At 41.3% G+C, this 22506-nt stretch overlaps 1 protein-coding gene across 2 annotated transcripts in view; it reads left to right on the forward strand.

The window, feature by feature from the left end:
- Window positions 1–22506, forward strand: part of SYNE2 (spectrin repeat containing nuclear envelope protein 2) — a 376334-nt gene that overhangs the window by 319249 nt on the left and 34579 nt on the right. For both annotated transcript variants that reach the window (XM_030811980.1, XM_030811985.1), the window contains exons 94-99: window positions 1144–1378; window positions 5865–6059; window positions 8557–8682; window positions 16000–16155; window positions 18124–18282; window positions 19666–19832. In XM_030811980.1, coding sequence (XP_030667840.1) covers window positions 1144–1378; window positions 5865–6059; window positions 8557–8682; window positions 16000–16155; window positions 18124–18282; window positions 19666–19832 — 1038 coding nt within the window. The remainder of the gene's footprint in view (window positions 1–1143; window positions 1379–5864; window positions 6060–8556; window positions 8683–15999; window positions 16156–18123; window positions 18283–19665; window positions 19833–22506) is intronic.

The raw sequence follows: 22506 nt of genomic DNA on the forward strand, positions 1-22506 counted from the left end.
ACAGATCACCATAGGACCAGGCTTCTAACTATGTAGTGGGACTAGATCTTGCTGGGTGACCATAAAAACATCTGTGACAGACACCTTTTCCGTATGGTAGGTGGATGGGGTTAGCAGCCCAGAAGCTTTGGAAATTGCCCACATCTCAAGTATAGTTAACCAAGTTTGTGCCCCCAAATGATTCTTCTGTACTTTGTTTCCTTCTCTACCATCATCCTCATGATGTTTTGCTACTTAAAAAATAATTTCTAAAAAATTATTATTCCTAGTATTCCCAGTAGGCAGCTAAATCCTGTAAGTCTGAAAGAAGGGCTTTCTCTCCATGCTACATATGTGGGCTTAGGGTCACTGGGCAGTGCCAGTCAGGCTGAACAGAGCCCCTTTGGCCAGTCTGCTAATGCTGAGTGAGTCTGCTCATGCAGCTGTACACATGGCAGACAGCCTGGACATGGCCTGGCCATTTAAATACTTCTCTAAATGTCCTAACGGGTATGATTTTTCTTCCACATCACCACCCATATACACCTCTGAATCTTCTTTCAGCATAACTAAGAAATGTAAAGCCCTTTTCTGCCTAGTTCTGAAGCAGTAAATGCAAGCCAGTTCCAGGATGATAAGCTAATTTCTGTTTGATCTGTACAGAAAAACATGACTTTCCCATAATAAACAAGAGGCCTTATTTCTCATGTGAAGGATATTATTTATCCAGAAAAGAACTGTTGAGTAGCTGCAATAAAGCATGCTCTTTATTGCTAAAATTATGTAAAGTACACTCAAGTAATCCATAGTGTTACAAAGTACCTGCCTATTCATCTGTTTCCCATTGATCCAGTTTCTAGTTTTCCTTTCCACATTTGGCATAATGTATATTAAAACAGCTTCAGTTTGTTTAAGGGAATGGTTATGCATGCTGGCAAAATACCAGGTTACGTGCAGATACCTTCTGCTAAACTCAGTCTGCATGCTGCCCTTCCCAAAGTTTTAATCATGTTTAAATTGAATAGCACTCAGGTTTTCAGAAGTTGGGATTTTTTTCATGTAAATTGTACTTATAAAAACTGAATCTGAGCTGCTATTACCCACTGATAGTTATTTTTTCTACATGTTGATGTCTGGATTCTATAACCATTTGTTTTTCCCCAGACCAGAATTTATTTCAGAATTCTCAAAGCTGACAGATCGGTGGCAGAATGCTGTCCAGGGTGTTCGGCAGAGGAAGGGTGACATTGATGGGCTGGTGAGGCAGTGGCAGGATTTCACTACTGCTGTGGAGAACTTGTTTCGCTTCCTCACTGACACCAGCCACCCGCTATCTGCAGTGAAGGGCCAGGAGTGCTTCAGTCTCTACCAAACCAGAAGTCTGATCCATGAGCTGAAGGTAGTGTATGCATCGTAGCAGTGTGAGAACCACAGGGTGATCATTATTTGCAAGATGTTCATTCACCTTTGGTTTAATGTTTTTGATGATGATGTGATCCAAGTGGGCTCTCTGCAGTGTGAGGCCAGCAAGGTGCAGTCACCACACCCCACAGCCTGATCCCTAGCATCGTGGGGTTGGAAACCCAGTATTACCCATTCATTCAGAAATACTAGGGTTCTCTTGGGCCATGAGAGGAGGCATGGAGTGGAGATGGGTGAATAAAGTGGGGGAAGTTTAGGGCAACAGACTCAAACCACCCAGATTCTTAAGCCAATGACTAATGTATAAATTGACCATTAGTATAGTAATGTACAGTGATGGTATTGTTTACTCTTGAAGGGCAAATTCAATGGGTAAAAATAAAATAGAATGAATAAGACCTACTATTTGATAGCACAGTAGGGTGACTATAGTCAATAATAATTTAATTGTATATTTTTAAATAAGGAATGTAATTGAATTATTTGTAACTCAAAAGATAAATGTTTGAGGGGATGGAAACCCCATTCTCCATGATGTACTTATTTGACATTGCATGCCTATATTTAAAAACCTCATGCACTCACAGAAATTTTTAAAACTAATTTTAAAAAATAAAAATAAAGGGGCAAATTCATTCAGGCAACCAAGCTTTCCAAAAGAGACTTGCTTGATGAGCACAGGATTAGCGTAGGTGGTTGGCGTGTCCCATGGAGCTGTAGAGCTACTCTCCACCTTAAAGAAGCCTCTCAACAAACACCACCCTCCTGAAATCCTGTACAGCCCTCACTCATTATGCAATCATCGCATATTAATTGAGTACCTTCTCTGTGCCAATCACTGTCCTAAGTGCTGGGTGTATTCTGTGGATGGGAGAAGACCTTCGCTCTCATAAGGGCAGACGAAGTAGTAAGTAAACCAGAATAATTAATCAGATAAATTAATAAGTAGTAAAGTATCAGATTGTAATAAGACTTACGTAGATCATTAAAACAGGGCCAGCAGAGATGGGGATGTGTGGCTCCTTTAGATTGGGTTGTCTCTGGCCATGTGACATTTAACCTGGGACTGAATGATGAGAAGGAGCCAGCCATGCAAGATCTGAGGTAAGAGCCTTTCAAACTGAAGGAGAGGCTTGCTCCAAGTTCCCAAGATGAGAACAAGCTCAGCACAGCAGAGGAACGGCAAAAAGCCCAGTGTGACTGGTGCAGAGCTGGCAAGGCAGCAGTGGCAGGAGGTGAACTAGAAAGGCGGGTAGGGAGGAGTGTTTTGCAGGCTGGGTGTGGTAGCTGAATTACCTGGTCTGGCTGGAACCAGGGAGCCTTTGAAGCATTTCAGCTGAGGGAGAGGGCAATATGACACTATTTGTTTCTTTTTCTTTTTTTTTTTTTTGAGACGGAGTCTCACTCTGTCACCCAGGCTGGAGTGCAGTGGTGCGATCTTGACTCACTGCAACCTCTGCCTCCCATGTTGAAGCGATTCTCGTGTCTCAGCCTCCCGAGTAGCTGGGATTACAGGCGCCCGCCAGCATGCCCAGCTAATTTTTGTATTTTTAGTAGAGACAAGGTTTCACCCTGTTGGCCAGGCTGGTCTCGAACTCCTGACCTCAGGTGATCCACCCACCTCAGCCTCCCAAAGTGCTGGGATTACAGGTATGAGCCACTGTGCCCAGCCCCATATTTTTTAAAGATCACTCTGGCTGTTCCTGATTGTAGGGGAGCTAAAGGAAAAGTAGGAATCCTAACATCTCACTTACCTATCGCTACATAATGACTCTCATCATTCTGTCTCATCATTCTTGGGGTTGTCAGGAGTTGGTGGTTCCTGCTTGGGGTCTCTCGGGCAGTTGCAGTCAGATGGTGGCTGGGGCTGGCGTCATCTGAAGCTCACTCACATGACTGATGCTTAGGCTGGAACAACTGGAGCAGCAAGGAGCTGGGACAGTGGAGCTCCTCTCCTTGGGCATCATTCTCTGTGGTCTTGCCACGCGAGGGCTTCTAGTGGCCAGACTTCTTGTATGGTACCCCAGTGGCTTCAAAGATTCTTATCCCGAGAACAAGCTGTATTGCCTTATAAACCCAGCCTCAGAAGTCACATATATCGCTTCTGCCACACTCTAATAATGAAGGCTATCATGTGTGTCCACATGAGTTTGAGAGGAGGGGGCAGAGGTGCCACAGTTTGATGAGAATTGGCTGTAATCCCAACACTTTGGGAGGCCGAGGTGGGAGGATCCCTTGAGCCCAGTTTGAGACCAGCCTGGACAACATAGTGAGACCCCTGTCTCTACAAAAACATTCAAAATTTAGCCAGGTGTGGTGGTGCATACCTGTACTCCCAGCTGCTCAGGAGGCTGAGGCGGGAGGATCACACTTGAGCCCAGGAGGTTGAGGCTGCAACAAGCCATGGTCGCACCAGTGCACTCTAGCCTGGGTAACAGAGCAAGACCTGTCTCAAAAAAAAAAAAAAAAAAAAAAAGGTTACCTTTGGAATTTCAGTGATTGTTGGAGGCAGTCATCTTGAAAGAGCCTATTTGGGTGTGGGTACATCTGGGTCTTCTTTTCTGCAATAAGATAATGAGGTAACAGGGAGGGAAAGAAAAAACAATCATTCTCCTTGGTGAGTCCGGGTCTTAGGCAGATAAAGGACTTCAGCTTCTGTAGGAGACACAGTGTGGGAGGGCAGAGAGACCCTGAGACTTCTTCAGTTCAGCGTGTCAAAACACCGATTTTAGAGTGTCGGTTTATGAGTCTGGTAAAGGAAAAGCTAGATGAAGGATGACTCTGGGTTGAAGCTCAAGCATCTTGGTGAATAGTGTGCTGTTGACCAAGTTAGGGAAGACTAAGGGAGGAGCAGGTCGTCTTTGAGTGGCTCATTTGCGCAGCACAATAGGTTGGAGAGACGCACGTTGAGTGCCTGTGGTCCAGTTGCTGTTTCTCTTACTTGTGTGCTGCTCCTGAGGGTGCATTTGGCTTTCCTCCTTTGGGTATGGGTGATCTTCAGGCTTCTCACAAATGCCTTTGTAAATTAGTGATGCTCTGTTGATGTTTATCAGCTCTCATTTTGGAAAATGCCCGCACTCTGTCTCCTTCAAGAAATTTCAAGGTGAAGGAAATAAGATTTATGTATTATTTATTTACTTATTTTTTTTAGAGATAGGTACTCACTCTGTCTCCCAGGATGGAGTGCAGTGGCGTGATCAAAGCTCACTGTAACCTCAAACTTCTGGTGAGGCTACCTCGGCCCCTCGAGTAGCTGGGACCACAGGCATTCACCAGAATGCCCAGCCAGGAAAACATATTTAGAACAGACAAAAACTATTTAATTTTTCCTCTAAAACCAAATGCCTTTGGGAGTATGGATCAATTTTAAAGCTTTTACTTTATTTGTGTGTTATAAATACCTAGTTTCAATCTCTTTAAAGAAAGCCCATGTAGCCAGGTGTGGTGGCACATCTCTTAAAAAACAGGACCTTCACTACTCTCCACACACTGCCTACGGAGTGGTCCTGCGCTGCAGGAGCAGTCATGGAGCTGTAACACCGCCACTAAAAAATAGAAAAAAATAAAAATAAATAAGACCTTGTCTCTTAAAAATTTTGTTTTTGATTTTTTTTTTAATTTTTATTTTTTTGAGACAAAGCTTCACTGTCACCCAGGCTGGAGTGCAGTGGCGTGATCTTGGCTCACTGCAACCTCTGCCTCCCAGGTTAAAGTGATTCTTGTGACTCAGCCTCCCAAGTAGCTGGAATTACAGGCATCCACCACCATGCCTGGCTAATTTTTGTATTTTTAGTAGAGTCAGGGTTTCTCCATGTTGGCCAGGCTGGTCTCGAACTCCTGAGCTCAACTGATCTGCCTGTCTTGGCCTCCCAAAGTGCTGGGATTACAGGCATGAGCCATCACTCCAGGCCTAAAAAAATTGTTTTTAATTTTCAGAAAGCCTACATGGTATTCGGATGAAATTTTTTAAAGCTGCCCCTTTGGGGCACACATCGATGTACATGTTTATGTGCCCATAAAAAGCTTAAGAAATGTATATTTTTTGTATTTTACCCTTTCTTGCATTCTTTTATATTTTTTTAGCGTAATGTAAGGTCTGTTACTTGATTTCAGGTCTGTTACTCCACTTTCTTAATACTCTTGGATCCATTTACCTTGCAGGTTATTATTCTATGATGTATATTTTTTTATTTCTCTGTGCTGCTAATCATTACACTGAGAATCTTATCTCACCAATCTTTGGAAATTATTTTAAGAACACCTCACTTAGTAGTATGCTTATCTACTCAGTGTAAAACATTAGCTTTTGCTGTGTGTGTGTATGTACATTCTGACCCAATTTGTCTAATTTATATCTAGTTTAACTCTTAAGAAAAGCTCTGAAGGAAATATACACAGACACACACAATCACATTTTGAACACATCAGAAACCTAAGCCAATTACTTTTCTTTTTTTTCTTAGAATAAAGAAATTCATTTTCAAAGGTGGCGAACTACCTATGCCCTAACCTTAGAAGCTGGAGAAAAGTTACTGCTCACAACTGACCTGAAAACTAAAGAGTCTGTGGGTAGGAGAATCAGTCAACTTCAGGACAGCTGGAAAGACACGGAGCCCCAGCTGGCAGAGATGATTAAGCAGTTCCAGAGCACTGTAGAGGTAAACTCACCACTTACTTTTCCATTCATGATATTCAAATTCAGTACATAGATTTTCATTTGTGGTGTGAAAATGGAAATGGTTTTAGGAAGCTATAGTATCATGAGTTTCCAACTCAAGCTGTAATCCATAAGTCATGCAAGTTACTTAATGTGAAATGATGATATAGCATTGCAAGAGCTCAATGTTTAGTATTTAAACACTTGAGATTCTATTAAGGTACTTATTTTTATGAAACAGGAAACATATTCAATGAAAGTTCAATACATAAAACTAATGTTCCATGTATGGAACAGACAGAAACACTTCATTTTTCTGCTGTCATCAGAGAATGCACTTTTCCATATAAGTGAATTTTCCGAATAATGTATGATTATAGCTTTAAGAACTACAGTGTTATATTTTGAGTCACTGTTAGGAAAATTGTTATTGTTTTGTTATGCTAAGATACCAAGTTGTTCTCAAGGCCTCTGAATTGCTTTGAACCTATGGCCCTCCCTGAACTACTGTGCTCTTTGAGTTCTGATATGGTTTTTATCATTTTTCTTTCTCTCCTCTTAATGTCAAGCTATCTATTTTTCTTTCTCCAAGCTCACTTACTTCTTATAGCCCACTCTCTCTAGTCTGTCGGGTGTGCCAAAACTAGATAACCAAACTTATCAGACATATTTTTCTGAATTAAGAGTAAATATATGCTGAGTTAGGGCTTGAGAATTTCTCCTGTGAATAAAGTATCTGAATTTTATTTGGTATATGGACTATATGGAATTCATTAACTAGCAAACATTTGTTAAGCATCTGCCATGTTTGTAAAGCATAATGATAATTGCAAATAACAGTTTGAAGAACTCATGGTTTTGCTTCTCCTTTGCTTTCTATTGAGTTGAGTTCCAGATAGTTAATATTGCTAGACAAGTGGCCTCCCTTCAGTGAGGGGTTACCATAGACTGAGGCCAACCCAAGTATGTTTAGGTATCAGCTGTACTGAAGAATAGTGTTTTGGCCGGGCGCGGTGCCTCATGCCTGTAATCCCAGCACTTTGGGAGGCCGAGGCGGGCGGATCACAAGGTCAGGAGATCAAGACCATCCTGGCCAACATGGTGAAACCCCGTCTCTACTAAAAATGCAAAAAAAATTAGCCAGGCGTGGTGGCGGGCGCCTGTAGTCCCAGCTACTCGGGAGGCTGAGGCAGGAGAATGGCGTGAACTCGGGAGGCGGAGCTTGCAGTGAGCTGAGATTGCGCCACTGCACTCCAGCCTGGGCGACAGAGCGAGACTCCATCTCAAAAAAAAAAAAAGAATAGTGTTTCATTGTAGGTTTGTATAGTTTTAGTAACTTCAGGAAAAGAAGTTTATCCTAATGAATCAAATATAAATACCCTATAGTTGAAAATGCAAGCACCTATTTTGTTCAACAATTAAAATTTGAAGAAAAGAGATGGTTGACCCTTGACTTGGCTTTTAACCCCAGATCCACGGGCTAGTCATTTTTCTCTGAGCCTTAGTTTTCACATTTTAAATATGATAATACTTGTTTTAAATATGATAATACTTTCCCTGTCTATCTCCTAAGGTTATTATAATTACTATGAGTTAATAAAGTTGAAAATTCCTTGTAAACAGGAAAGTGGTTTAAGCAGAAGGTGGTAGTCAGCACAGTGGTGAGAAATGGAAAGTGAAGGTTGAATGTGAAAAGGTCACTAAAGCCAGGCTGGAGAAAGGAGAAGACAGCCAACAGAGGAGAGGGGTGATGGTGGAAAAGAAGACAAGGAAGGTGGCTGAGTGCTTGTGTTCTGCGGTGCTATCATAGCATATACCAAAGACTGTCAATGCTAACAGTTAATCCGTACAGTAGCCTTTTAGGTGTGAACTTTTCCAAAATTAAAGTAGAAATCACATTGGTTAGATGAGAGGGATTGGGGAGGAACTTTTTTATTTTTATTTATTTATTTATTTTAAGATGGAGTCTCGCTCTGTCACCCAGGCTGGAGTGCAGTGGCGCAATCTCGGGTCACTGCAGCCTCCGCCTCCCAAGTTCAAGCAATTCTCCTGTCTCAGCCTCCCAAGTAGCTGGAATTACAGGTACATGCCACCACACCCAGCTAATTTTTGTGTTTTTAGTAGAGACGGAGTTGCGCCATGTTGGCCGGGCTGATCTCAAACTCCTGACCTCAGGTGATCCAACCGCCTCAGCCTCCCAAAGTGCTGGGATTACAGGCTTGAGCCACCATGCCCAGCCCGGAAGAACTATTTTCAAGCAAATGCTAGCCTGGTGGTTGAAATGAGCCACAGGTAAAGCTGCAAGGAGCCTCGAGTCATATTGGTGTTCCTTCTGCTTTTGGAGACCATAGTCTGCTCAAGACAAGGAACTGGGTGTCTGTGTGATTTATAAAAACAAACTTAATAGAAAGATTATGTGGATTGAATGAGCTATTCTATTTCTACAATTCATTCTAAAGAGCAAAATACTTACCAGTTTTAATCTTGTTTTCAAATAGACCTGGGACCAGTGTGAAAAGAAAATCAAGGAGTTGAAAAGCAGGCTGCAAGTTTTAAAGGCACAAAGTGAAGATCCTCTTCCAGAGCTTCACGAGGACCTCCATAACGAAAAAGAGCTGATTAAGGTATTGAAATCCAAACAAGTGGCCAAGATAATCACTTAGCTGTTTTCTGAGTACTTTGAAGTGCTTCTTTGCCTCTTTCTGTGTTGAAACTGAGTTTTCATTTTCAATCAGAAAATATTTTCCCGATCTGTCTAACATAACATGCTGGTCTCTTCAGGAATTAGAATTGATGCTTTTTACAATTACTGTTCTTTGAAGACGAGAAAGACTTTTGCAAAAACTCACTTCTTAGGATCTTAGGGGTTTTCTCCTTCAGGTCCTCTTTCTGTCTGCTCCTTCTCTGTAATATAAGATGTGGCCTCTGAGATTCCTGTAAAAGCTGTTTCCTTATCAAATGTCCTTTTCTTTGAAACAAGAGTAAAATATGACTAAAGAATTCATTTGTGAAAGCCAGTAGGTTGGGGTTTGCTCCAGTATAACATTTTTATAAAACTGTCCAAACTATATATTCTTCCTAATGAATACCACACTAGCAAAACTTCCTGGATATTTTAGGCCTTTGCTGGAGACAAGGCAAACTTATGGATAGGAATAGGGGCCAGGAAAATTCCCAGGTCAGCAACTCCCTGCATCTCTTTTCTGTCTGCAGCTTTGATGTTTAAAACACATTGAGAGACTGTTGGAATGGTCTTTTAATTATTTTCTTCCTTCAATGACTTTCAGGGATCAAATTGAAAAAATTGGGAAGAAATGAATAGTCTCATACTTCAAGTTGGGCCAGAAATTAGTGTCTTTCTCCCTACATCTTTTTTCTTTGTCATAAAAATGTCTTAATGTGCTAAAAGGCATAACAAATAATATGACAAACTGCCATGACACCATCACTCAGCTAAAAAATTAAAAAGTATACGCACAGTTCAAGTGTCCTGTATGATCTAACTTCTCCTCCTTAGAGGTGTCAGTAACCCTGGATTTGGTGTTCATCATTCTTACACATGTCCTAATAATTTTAATACACGTGTTTGTAGGTGTCAGTGTTGTTTGTTTGTTTGGTTTTGAGAGACAGGGTCTGGCTCTGTCTTCCAGGCTAGAGTGCAGTGGCACAATCACAGCTCACTACAACCTCCAACTTCCCAAGCTCAAGCAATCCTCCCACCTCAGCCTCCCGAGTAGCCCGGACTACAGGCATGCGCCACCATGCCCGGCTAATTTTTGTATTTTTTGTAGAGACAGGGTTTTGCCATGTTGCCCAGACTGGTCTCAAACTCCTGGGCTCAAGCAATCCTCCTGCCTTGGCCTCCCAAAGTGCTAGAATTACAGGCGCCCAGCCTGCTGTCAATGAGATGTAGAATTGCTTTCTATTTTTAAACGTTATATGGCTAGGCATGGTGGCTCACAACTATAATCCCAGCACTTTGGGAGGCTGCAGCAGGAGGATCCCTTGAGTCCAGCAGTTTGAAAGTAGCCTGAGCAAGCAAGTGAGACCTCCATATGTACAAAAAAAAAAATTTTTTTTAATTAGCTGGGTGTGGTGGCACTTGCCTGTGATCCCAGCCGCTGGGGAGGCTGAGGTGGGAGGATCCTTTGAGCCTAGTAGGTCGAGGATACAGTGACTCATGAATGCACCACTATGTTCCACCCTAGATGACAGAGTAAGACTGTCTCTAAAAAGTAAACAAAATACATAAATTTTAAAATTTTATATAAGCAGTACTATATATAATGTAATTTTTTTTTCTTTTTTTAAGACAGAGTCTCCTTCTGTCACCCAGGCTGGAATACAGTGGAGCAATCTCGGCTCACTGTAACCTCCACCATTCAGGTTCCAGCAATTCTTGTGCCTCAGCCTCCCAAGTAGCTGGGATTACAGGCGTGTGCCATCAGGCCTGGCTAATTTTTTTTATTTTTAGTAGAGATGGAGTTTCGCCATGTTGGCCAGGCTGGTCTTGAATTCCTGGGGCCTCAAGCGATCCGCCTGCCTCAGCCTCCCAAAGTGAGCCACAGCACCTGGCCTACAGTGTAACTTTTTTCCCTCATTATGATTTGGAGTCATAGATGTTGGTACCTAATGCACATTCATTCTCACTGCTGTGTAGTATGCATTATAAGAATATACAACAATTTATATATCCCTTCTGTAGTCACTTGGTATTGTCAGATTTTTTTAAACTTTTGCTAATCCAGCAGCTGTGAGATAGTATCTCTTCATAGTTTATTAGTCAGTTGCACATTTTTTTCATATTTGCCCTTTTGTGAATTGCCTATTTGTGCCTTTTACTGATTTTTTTCCATTGGGCTATTTATCTTTTTCTTATTGAGTTGAAGGAGCTGCTTATTTATTCTAAATATTCCTCTTCTACTGAGTATATACATTGCAAATGTCTTTTCCCATCTGAGAGCCTGTTTTTCTACGTTTTCCTTGGTATTGCTGGCTGAACAAAAGATATTTGTTAACGTGGATGTATTTGTCAGTATTTTCCTATATGATTTGTATTTTCCACTTCCTTTGCGAAATCTTCGTACTAAAGTCATAAAATACGTGCTTACATTCTCTTCAAAAAGTTTTTGGTTTTTGGTTTTCACATTCACATCTTTATTCATTGAGGAATTGATTTTTGCATACGTTTTAAGACAGAGATCCATTTTCTAATTTTATTCGTATGGCTAGCCAGTTGTCTTGGTGCCTATTTATTGTCTAATGTCAAATATCAAATTTCTATAAACTCAGGATTTGTTTCTCAGTTCTCTGTTCCATTGGTCTGTGTATCTCAGCTTTAATATCAAACTGTCTTAATTACTGCACTTTATTGTAACACATCTTTATTTCAGGTGTGATGTGTACCCACACCTTGTTCTCTCACATTACTTTGGATGTCCCTGGGTCTTTGATCTTCCGTAACTTTGAGGAGCAGCTTGTTAAACCATGAAAAGTTCTGATAAGAGTTTTAATAGAATTGCATTGAATTTATAGATTAACTTGGATAATTTTTTTTAGTATTCCTCCTCATGCTCATGACTGTGGTATATATTTCCCTTTGGTCGTATTATTTAGTTGTTTTCACTAATGGTTTATAATTTTTTTTTTTTTTTTGAGATGGAGCTTCGTTCTTGTCACTCAGGCTGGCGTGCAGTGGCACGATCTTGGCTCACTGAAACCTCTGCCTCCCTGTTCAAGGGATTCCCCTGCCTCAGCCTCCCAAGTAGCTGGGATTATAGGCATCTGCCACCACACCCAGCTAATTTTTGTATTTTTAGTAGAGACGGGATTTCACCATGTTGGCCAGGCTGGTCTCTAACTCCCAACCTCAGGTGATCCACCTGATTCGGCCTCCCAAAGTGCTGGGATTACAGGCCTGAGCCACCACACCCGGCTTATTCTTGTTATAATTTTCTTAATCACAAAAGATATATCTTTTGTTAGATTTATTTCTTGGTGCAATTATTTTTGAAGCTATTGAAAATACTGCCTTTTTCTAATTATATTTCCTAACAGATTATTGCTGATGCCTAGAAATGCAATTGGTCTTTGCATATTTATGTTTAACCATCTTGTTAAACTCTTATGTTAATTCCAATAATTCGTTTATGTATTTTTTTGGGTGTCTATGAGACCATCATCATCTGTCAATAATGACAAGGTTATTTTTGTTTGTTTCTTCTTTTTAATATACTTTTTTTTTTTCCCTATTTTTCCTTCACGGGTCAATACCTTCAGAACATTGTTAAGCAGAAGTATTAATAGCTGAGTCTTCCATTCTTGATTTTAGAAGAAAATGATTCTAACATTTCACTGTTAAATGTGATATTTGCTGGTGACGTGTCAGTCAGTGGCTTTATTAGGTTAACAAGATTTCTATGCCTAATTTTCAAAGTTTTTATCATCCCTACCTCATTAGGTTTAGAGCAACTTTGGTAACAACGGAAATAATTTGGAGTCATGCTCTCAGCTGAAACACAGTTTCCTTCCATAAGGTCTAGAAACCTGTGCAGAACATGAAATGTAATAAGCAACCATAATTTTTCTCAAGTATCACACTTCTCAGTTTCCAGTGGGATCTTTTCAGCTTTCACAGTCTCAGCATCCTATTTATCAGTGGAAAGAATCAGGGAAAGGCAAAAAGCATTGAGTTCATTCAACTCGTGACCATATTCTGAAAAGATCCCAAGTAACCCAAAGCTTGTCCAGGTCAGTGTGTTTCATCCCTGATTCACCTGGGGGAAATACCCTAGCCACTTGACCAATTTGAGCTTGACTTTCCTCCTCATAAAATTATACTCCCTTCTAAGCACAGCTGCAAAAAGAAAAAGATAAAAGATAAAAAAGAAAAATTATATTCCCACTACAGCCAAGTTGAGGAATGGAATAATTTCCTTACATATATGTTTTATATATATTCTAACTTCACTATTATGAAAATTGCTACAATGGACATCTGTGTTTCATAACACTTGTCCAAAGATTGAGTCCTTGGAATAATTTGGTTTTTAAATAATTTTTGTATAAGTAATATAGTCACATGGCTCAAAATTCAGAAGGTGCAAAAGGTATATGTGATAATTTTTTCTCTTATCAGTTCCTCTCCACAGAAGCAAGCAATGTTACAAGTTTGTTGTATATTCTTCCAAAGATAGAGTATGCATATGCAGGCCAAAATTTATTTATATGCCCATTCTTTTTTGGTCCTCCTTTACCCAAATGGTAGTACAGAGAAATGGGACTTGACAGTTCCACTGGTAATTGAGTCCACAGGCAAGGCTTAAATGCTGTCCTGATACTGCAGAGTCCAGTCAAATCCTGTGCAACACACCGCTTTTTGCAGCCAAACAACTTGAAATTTTACATCCCATGTTACATAAAAAATTGGAAATTTTCAGGTATTCTTGTGGTATAGATAATTTATCTGGTTGAATGAAGATGGTGGAAACTTATCTGATTTCTCTTTGACAGTTTGGTTGCAAGTCTGGGGCAATTTAATTTAAAGACAGGCATGATTGTTGACATTTTTATACAAACTGATTGTCAGCTATAGTAAACTTCCACAAGAGACCTCATTCTATGTATTGTTTGACTCCCTGCTTTTTTCATTTAGTCTTTATGAACATTTTAAAGCTCTCAAGACATACTGCCAAATTGCTTTCCTTTCAGCCATACATTCTGGTATCTGAAAACTTGCTGTGCAGCAGCAGCATGGCAGGTTCTGGGCACTGAATCAGTGAGCAGTGTTGTCATGGTCCCTGCCATGTGTGGAGCTAACGGTCCAGTCTGCCACAGAGACCTGTTCACCAGATAGCCACACTATGCATAGGTGTGTGTGTGTGTGTGTGTACGAACATGGTGAGTGTTAGAGGGGAAAAGGGCAGGGCAATGAGAGTAAAACAGGAGTCTCAACTTTATCCAGTGACTGTACACTTTCCGATTGTCAATATTATAAGTATTCAAACCAAACTGATTAAAACCTGGCTGGGCATAACTTGGCGGCCGAGCCAGCACCTCTGAGCAGGGCCCTGGACAGGCTGAGCTTCCTGCCACCTGACTGGGAAACTGTCTGAAGCTCAGCGGTTTCCAGATCTCCAATTTCAAGTCAGTAAGTGGTACACCTCGGCTGGCAGGTGGCCCCCTTTATGTTATGTAGCTTTCCAAAGTGTTCCACTGTGGAATCTGCTGTCATCTACTTTACTGGAACCAATTGTGAGACCAAAAGTAGGTAATAAAAATGTTAAATATCTAATGATTTATCTTCTGAGAAAGGTGTTAATTCCTCAATCTTCATGCAACCTTTAAAAAGAATTCTCTGGGCCATTTTATTAAACATAAATTCTTGTTGGTAAGTTATGAAATCATGCCAGTGTAGCTTTTAGAACTCTGAAAATCAATCAGAATTAACATATCGTTAGGGCCCTTCAAACTTATCCCTGATTTTAGGCATAGTATCAGCAGGGCATGGTGGCTCGCCCTTGTCATCCCCGCACTTCAGGGGGCTGAGGCAAGAGGATCACTTGAGCTGGGGAGTTTGAGACCAGCCTGGACAAAATGGTGAGACCTCCATCTCTACAAAAAAAATGTAAAAATTAGCCAGGTGTGGTGGTGCGTGTCTGTAGTCTCAGCTACTCTGGAGGCTGAAGCATGAAGATCATTTGAGCCCAAGAGGTCAGTCGAGGCTGCAGTAAGCCATGATCGTGCCACTGTACTCTAGCCTGGGCAACAGGGTGAGACCCTGTCTCTTAAAAAAATAATAAAAATTAAAAAGTCATAGTATCTTACTTCAGATTTCAGTTGACAGATAGGACTGAAGACCCTTAAAATGTGCCAAGTCATGAAGAATTGTAAGCACAATAAAAACCTGGTGGACTCTTGAGTGTTTTGGTTGTTTCCTTTTACCTTCCCTGCTGTGAAAGTAAATCTCTTGAGAAAATCCTAGATTTCAAAAGGTTTCAATTTGACAGATGCTTCTCTTTTTTTTATTTATTTTTTTTTTTCGAGATGGAGTCTCACTCTGTCAGCCAGGCTAGAATGCAGTGGCGCGATCTCGGCTCACTGCAACCTCTGCCTCCTGGGTTCAAGCAATTCTCCTGCTTCAGCCTCCCGAATAGCTAGGATTACAGGCGCGTGCCACCGCACCCAGCTAATTTTTGTATTTTTAGTAGAGACGGGGTTTCATCATGTTGGCCAGGCTGGTCTTGAACTTCTGACCTCAGGTGATCCATCCACCTCGGGCTTCCAAAGTGCTGAGATTACAGGCGTGAGCCGCTGAGCCCAGCCAATGCTGCATTTTAAAAGATAGATGTTTCCATGGCCAGAAAATTATCTGCTAACTAATCTTTGCCAATTATTAGAAAAGTTTATTTTTTTCTTCCGTTATACTTACTTATTATTTTCAAAAGTTAACCAAAAATAATTCCCTGTGAACAGAAGTCGTTGCTGTTACGTGATTGCCACAATAGCAGCGATGCATTTCTTAGGATTTTTTTTAATGGAAAATCACACTTTATCTGAAATGTAGTTTCAGGATTAAAAAATGTATGTGTGCGTGTGTGTGCGTGTGTGTGTGTGTGTAAAGATTATTAGACTCCAAATACATTTTCCTCTAAATAAAGACCTATGTGACTTTAAAATAGAATAAATTTTATCAAAATCAGAGCTACCTGAGGAAATGAAAATAAAGGTAGAAAAGAGTTTTCCTTTGAGAAGAAGGTGGTGGAGAACTGGCCAACCACAACTGCAGGCGCTCGCCTTGGGCTGTTTCCCATTCAGAAGGTCCCTCCCCCTCTCCTGGCCTCCCCTCCCCCAGAGTCTAATCAAAGGATTAGCCTACAAGTTTGGAAACAACAGCCGCTTGAGTTGAAGGCTTTTTACCCCCTTCTTGTGATTAAATGTAGGAACTAGAACAGTCTTTGGCTAGCTGGACTCAGAACTTGAAAGAACTTCAAACTATGAAGGCGGACTTAACCCGGCACGTTCTCGTGGAAGACGTGATGGTTTTGAAGGAGCAAATAGAGCATTTGCACAGACAATGGGAGGACCTCTGCTTAAGGGTAAGTCAGCTCACTGCAGGGCAAGGCTGTTTGGGAGTGGATTGAAATGTCTCTGAAGGCCAGACAAAGTAGAAAGGAGCTTAATTTCATTGAACCGGAGGCCCTTTTCAGTGGGACCCCTGGCCCGGCCGCTGCTCCTTTAGAAGGCAGCAACATGGTTTAACAGATTTGACCCTTTTGTTTCTCCAGCGCTAAATGCTAGAACTTTGCACGCTTTTAATGAGCTTTTTTAAAAAGTCACTTTAAGTGGAGACAGAAATTGCAATTCTGATCAGATGTGTAGACTGCTCTCTGCCTTGTGTAGGTGGCAAGTCCTAACCAGTGTATCAGAAGCAGGACCCAGTGAAGAGGTCCTTTACTAGGGAGTCTCTTCTGGGCCTAACAGCAGGAGTCTTACTTCATGCCCACCAGGCATGGGAGCATTTCATATGAGTACTCTGCATTCGCAAGAACCTGATGTTTATTTCAAGTAGCTGGTTTCTAAAATCCTCTAAGAGAAATGATCAACTGCTATGTTGTCTCAATGGATCACTTCAACTTATTAAGAATGGGATTGTATTAATAGAGTATTACGCGGTATAGGCTTGTGACAGGATCAGGATTGAATTAAGGGGTTCAAATAGTCTTAAAGATCTTTGTTTTAAGAACATAGAATTCCAACGAAAATAAATTCCTTAATCTCATTTTTGTGAATTAAGAGATGTATTTAAAAAGTTGAAATTCAGACTCGTTCTCCTTGATTTTAGTATTTAATATTCACAATACCCTAATTTTAAATGTTCTTTTAGAACTTTTCAATTTTTATACAAAAGAAAATGTTTAGAATATATGGAAAGTGTTCTGAAAGTTAAGGTAGACAGGAAGACTGGGGCCCAGATGTTCCTAATTGTTGCTATTATGAAATCAATCAGAATGACAATGTGCAAAATGCCAGGATTTTTAAAAGATAAACAGATGCCCCGAGGAATGGAAACACAACACTTGTTTTTCTAGGATAGTTTTTCAAGCCTTTTTAACACGTTTGGCTGGCTAAGATATATAAGCATTCAGTATTTTCTCCTCCGAAAAGAGCAGAGGTTTCTTTATACACAGCAGGAAAATCTCAGAGAATTCAACCTTGGTTTCCTGGTCCATATAGTGGGGTGTCAAAACTTTACCAAAAGAACTCTTAGCCACCGCTTTTAACTCGAAGATTCTGAAGATTCTTAAAACCTGGGAATACTTTTGTACAGCTAGTTAGGCTGATTTGCATTATTTAGATTTATATTTAGTGAAATTTAAACCTTTAAGGAGGAGGACCATTAGCTGATGTCAGTTTAGGGGTTACTTGTGCATAATGGGGTATTGGGTATTTTGGGGTCAGCCTGCTTGCTGCAGACCAGCTGTTGGTGATACTTTCATGGTTTCCATCCAAAATCCAGTGCATAATGGGAAAGTGGGCTAAATGAGTGATATACGTTGTTTTTGGTTTTGCTTTGTTTTGAAGTGTAACACTAAGGACGTTTAAACGGCTGTAGTTTTCCTGGTCCATTTGCATTATAAATGTTTGATTTACATTCTATATGGATTAATAGTTTCTAAGTTAAATAGGACATTGTCCTTATGTTGGTATAAGGATTTGATTCGTTGTTAAAAGGGCAAGGATTTGGATTATATCTTCATCTAGCATTTCCTGTTTCTAATTTTTAATATAACCGGATAGTAACACACGAGTATTGGGTAAAACAATCTTTCCAATCAGCTACATTTCAGGTACAGTATTTATTTTGTTATTTTTTATGGCATTTATCACAGGTGTAAGGAACTTCTGTTGATGCTAAACCCTAGGTTTAGAAGAGGCGAAACCAGACAAGGTTGAGTGCGGAGAGCTACTGATTTGAATGAATGAAACTCAGTTTTTTTGAGGGAGAGAAGGGAGTGCTTTCCTTCCTGGCTATACTCAGCTGCCAAATGTATTTTCATTTGCAGGTGGCTATACGTAAACAGGAGATTGAAGACAGACTCAATACATGGGTTGTATTCAATGAAAAAAATAAAGAGTTGTGTGCCTGGCTGGTGCAGATGGAAAACAAAGTTCTACAGACAGCAGACATTAGTATTGAAGAAATGATTGAAAAGTTACAGAAGGTAAGGGAGGACACCCAGGTGGATGTAGTTATGACTACCATGGAATTGTCAGCCCTCCTCACTCCTAAGCCCAAACAGGCAATGTTACGGGTGTTTCCAGTAGCATTTTAGAAATTTGAAGGGACTTCACTATTTTTGATCCTTTTGAGAGAATAGTTGGAAGAGAGAAGGTTCCAGGGAGATGAGAGTGTGAGACCATTGTCAGTGGGCATGGTACTGAGGAGAGTTGCTTTTTCTCCATTAGGAAGTTTGGCCAGGAAAGGGGCTTACATATCCTTACACATCAGCTGATACCCCAAGTGAGTTAGAGTTTCTCTAGTTGTTATTAAGAAGCTCCCCTTGGCCTGGCGCTGTGGCTCATTCCTGTAATCCTAGCACTTTGGGAGGCCGAGGCGGGTGGATCACCTGAGGTCAAGAGTTCAAGACCAGCCTGGCTGACATGGTGAAACCTAGTCTCTACTAAAAATACAAAAATTAGCCTGGTGTGGTGGCAGGCACCTGTAATCCCAGCTTCTTGGGAGGCTGAGGCAGGAGGATTGCTTGAACCTGGGAGATGGAGGTTGCAGTGAGCCAAGATGGTGCCACTGCACACCAGCCTGGGCAACAGAGCAAAAATTCCATTTCAAAAAAAAAAAAACAAAAAGAAGAAGCTCCTCTTACCAAAGGGGAGAGGCCAACAGCAGTGAGGCTCATAATTTTGAAATGGTCACTGATCTCCACAGGGAAAAGTAATAACATTCTTGCTGCAGTCACCCAAAATACCACTCAGTCAACCCTCTGGAAAACTGTAACCGATAGCAGGCTAATTAGTTATGTTCAGTTGTCCTCAGCTCCCAAGTAAGTTAAAAGAAATCTGTGAGGGGAGACAGAGGGCTTTTGAATTAAGTAACTATTAAAAACAAAAAAGTAATTATTGCCTTACATATTTTGCATTTGCCTGATGCGCGTTGCCTGACTTTTTAGCTGCTCACTGAAAAGTTACCTTCATTAGAAGGTATGAGGTTTTGAGACAGTGTCTCACTGTGCTGGAGTGCAGTGGCGAGATCATAGCTCACTGCAGCCTCAACCTTCTGGGCTCAAGGGGTCCTCCCACCTCAGCCACGCAAGTAGCTGCTGGGACTACAGAATGTGCCAGCATACCTGGCTAGTTTTTTTTAGAAGTGGGGTGTTGCTATGTTGCACAGGCTAGTCTTGAACTCCTGGAGTCGAGTGATCCTCTTGCCTCGGCCTCCCAAACTGCTGGGATTATTGGAATGAGCCACTATGCCTGGCCAATTTTTTTTTTTTTTTTATTTCAAGAGGCAACTCTCTGTATGTTTGTGGGTGGAGAAGAAATGAGTTTGGGGTAATTATCTAGGCTTTATGTTTTGGTGCCTTTGCCAGGACTGCATGGAAGAAATAAACTTGTTTAGTGAAAACAAGTTACAGTTAAAGCAAATGGGTGACCAGCTGATCAAGGCCAGCAACAAATCGAGAGCAGCTGAGATTGATGACAAGCTCAACAAAATTAACGATCGTTGGCAGCATCTTTTTGATGTCATCGGATCAAGGTAAGAAATGGGCTAAAAATGATTCTTACTCTCCAGGAACAGTAGTTACTTTACAGATCTAGTAACCTGAGCCCAGTCTTCCTCTAAGATGATCCAGCAATTTTATAAGTTTACAGATTAAGGCAAAGTTTGATAAAAATGAGTGGAAATTCTTTCAATGTTATAAAAAAATTATATGCTAGTATATCCCACCTTAATGTTTTTTCTTTAGCTTACAACTTCACATGAATTAGAGTAGTTTTAAATGACAGCTGGAAACTTATTTGGAAAGGGATCCTTGGGAGGGGGTATTGTTTAGAAATTCTAACTCTGTGTTAGCATTTGTGTGTCCCCACAGTGCAGCCATGCCTGTTGCTCCTGCCTCAGTATGGCAGATCAGGTGAGGGCACAGGCCTGGTTTCATGGAGGTCCATGACTGCCCCACTACCCGCACTCAAGGCAGGGGCAGGAGTCTACTCTTAAGTGTGTAGGCTCAGAGTGCCAGGTCTCCCATGGGTGTCTTGTCCTAGGATGTGGATTTGGGCACAGCCAAGTCCTAAATCAAAGGACCACAAATCAAAGCTATATTGGCCAGTGCAATCTTATCAGAAATCGCGCTGATAATTTTACCTCTCCTCCCAAAATGATGATGATGCCCAAAGTTTTTTAATGTCTTCAAATTCCCTCGCTAAAGACAAACCCCAAGTGGATGTTTATTCAGTGGCCACCTGGCATACAGAGAACAGTCACTTGGCCTTGGGACCACTTGTGCAGCTGTGCTTCCACTGGCCACACGGGTCCTTTCCATAGCAGTGTGCTCAGATGTTTTGAACAACACATAGAATTTGGAATATACAGGAGAACCTATAAGGTGAAAAAAGAATTGAGGGGTGATGAAAGTAAGATACTCTTAATAATTTGGCATCTTCTTCACCTCATTGTTTACTGGAAACCACAAGTGAACCTGAGTCAATCAACAGAGGCACCGGGCTAAATGCTATGAGAATTACAGGCAGGAAGTAAGTTGAGTCAGTTACGTTAATGGGAGTAGGTATCTGAGCAGCTGTAAAACCAAGTGGTTTGAGAGCTCAGATCCCATCTTCCTGGGATTAGGAAGAGCCTTACAGAGGGGCTGTGTTCCCAGATGGTCCTGAATGAGGGATTGCAATTACTGGTGGCAGAGACAGAAACACATACATTGAGAGCAAACAGGTACAGAATAGAGCAGCATCGAAGCCGTTCAGGAAGTGATGAAAAGCCCCATTGGCCCCAAGCATAGGAGATGAGCTAGAAAGATGGGCTGGGGCGAGATCTTAGAAGACTTTAAATCTCAGCTAAATACTTGGCCTTCTGAAAAAATATCTGAATCATGCCTGGTTCCTTAGCAGTGGAGGGTTTGCTAAAGACAAATATTAGGGGGATTTGCCTGGCAACATAGACTGGCCCAAATTCAACTTCTCTCCACAGCCAATTGGGGGAAAAAAAGCAAACCTACAGAAATGCATGGTGGAGACCTAAGTAAGGATTAAGAGCACAAGTTTTGAACCATTCCTGACTTTCCCACTTATTCACTGTGGAAACTTGAGTATGTGATTTAACCTTTCTAGGCCTCAGTTTCTAAATCTGTAAAATGGGACTAATTGGCTTGTATCAGAGGCCGCTGGTGCTGTCTGCTGTGAGGATATGTGTCATGCCTTTGGTATAGGGCCAGCACAGCACATATGAGCCAGCATTTATGGAGTGGTTGTTTTCATTACTTTTCCATGAGAAGACTCTTTTTATTTTTTTGAGACAAAGTCTTGCTCTGTCGCCCAGGCTGGAGTGCAGTGGCGCAATCTCGGCTCACTGCAAGCTCCGCCTCCCGGGTTCACGCCATTCTCCTGCCTCAGCCTCTCTGAGTAGCTGGGACTACAGGCGCCCGCCACCACGCCCGGCTAATTTTTTGTATTTTTTAGTAGAGACGGGGTTTCACTGTGATCTCGATCTCCTGACCTCGTGATCCGCCCGCCTCGGCCTCCCAAAGTGCTGGGATTACAAGCGTGAGCCACCGCGCCCGGCCGAGAAGACTCTTAAGTCGCGTGTTTATTGAGTGGAAGATGATTCTGTCAGTTACATCTAGTGATGAGAGGTCACGGGACTACCTAATTCTCAGAGCTTAGAATAGCACGTCAGATGTTTGTTGAAATGAATAAATGTTTCATTGCATTCGTTAAGAGTAAGATAATTTCTGTGGGATAAATTGTGTCTTTGTGGTCGCCTTTATAGCCTAAGTCTTTTCGGGCCCTTGGCACTAGTCAAGGGTATGATGGCATCACACCCATTCATGGATCATACAGCATCCAGATCTAGCTAATGTTTCCTGAAGGTTAGAGTGATAGTCCATTTTTAATCATTCATGCTCTGCTTGTATCACTTTGGAGTTTTAAAAGGCTGTTTGCTTTCCTCTCTCACTCTTTGCCTGTCTTCAGCCAACCTTTTGGTGGGAAAGAGATAAAACAGTGGGTAAAATTTTATTGATCTTTTTGGAAAGAACAGCTGGGGGAAAAGGAGTTGAAATAATAGCAAATATATTGTCAGCTGCCTATATTCTTAACAATATGCCTTTTGTGTATGATTTCACTTAAACTTCACTGTGATTCTGAAAAGTAGATACCATTGTCCCATTTTACACACCAAGAAGGAAACTGAGGGCTGA

Source organism: Nomascus leucogenys, chromosome 1a (genome assembly GCF_006542625.1).
Source record: "Nomascus leucogenys isolate Asia chromosome 1a, Asia_NLE_v1, whole genome shotgun sequence".
Lineage (NCBI taxonomy): Eukaryota > Metazoa > Chordata > Mammalia > Primates > Hylobatidae > Nomascus > Nomascus leucogenys.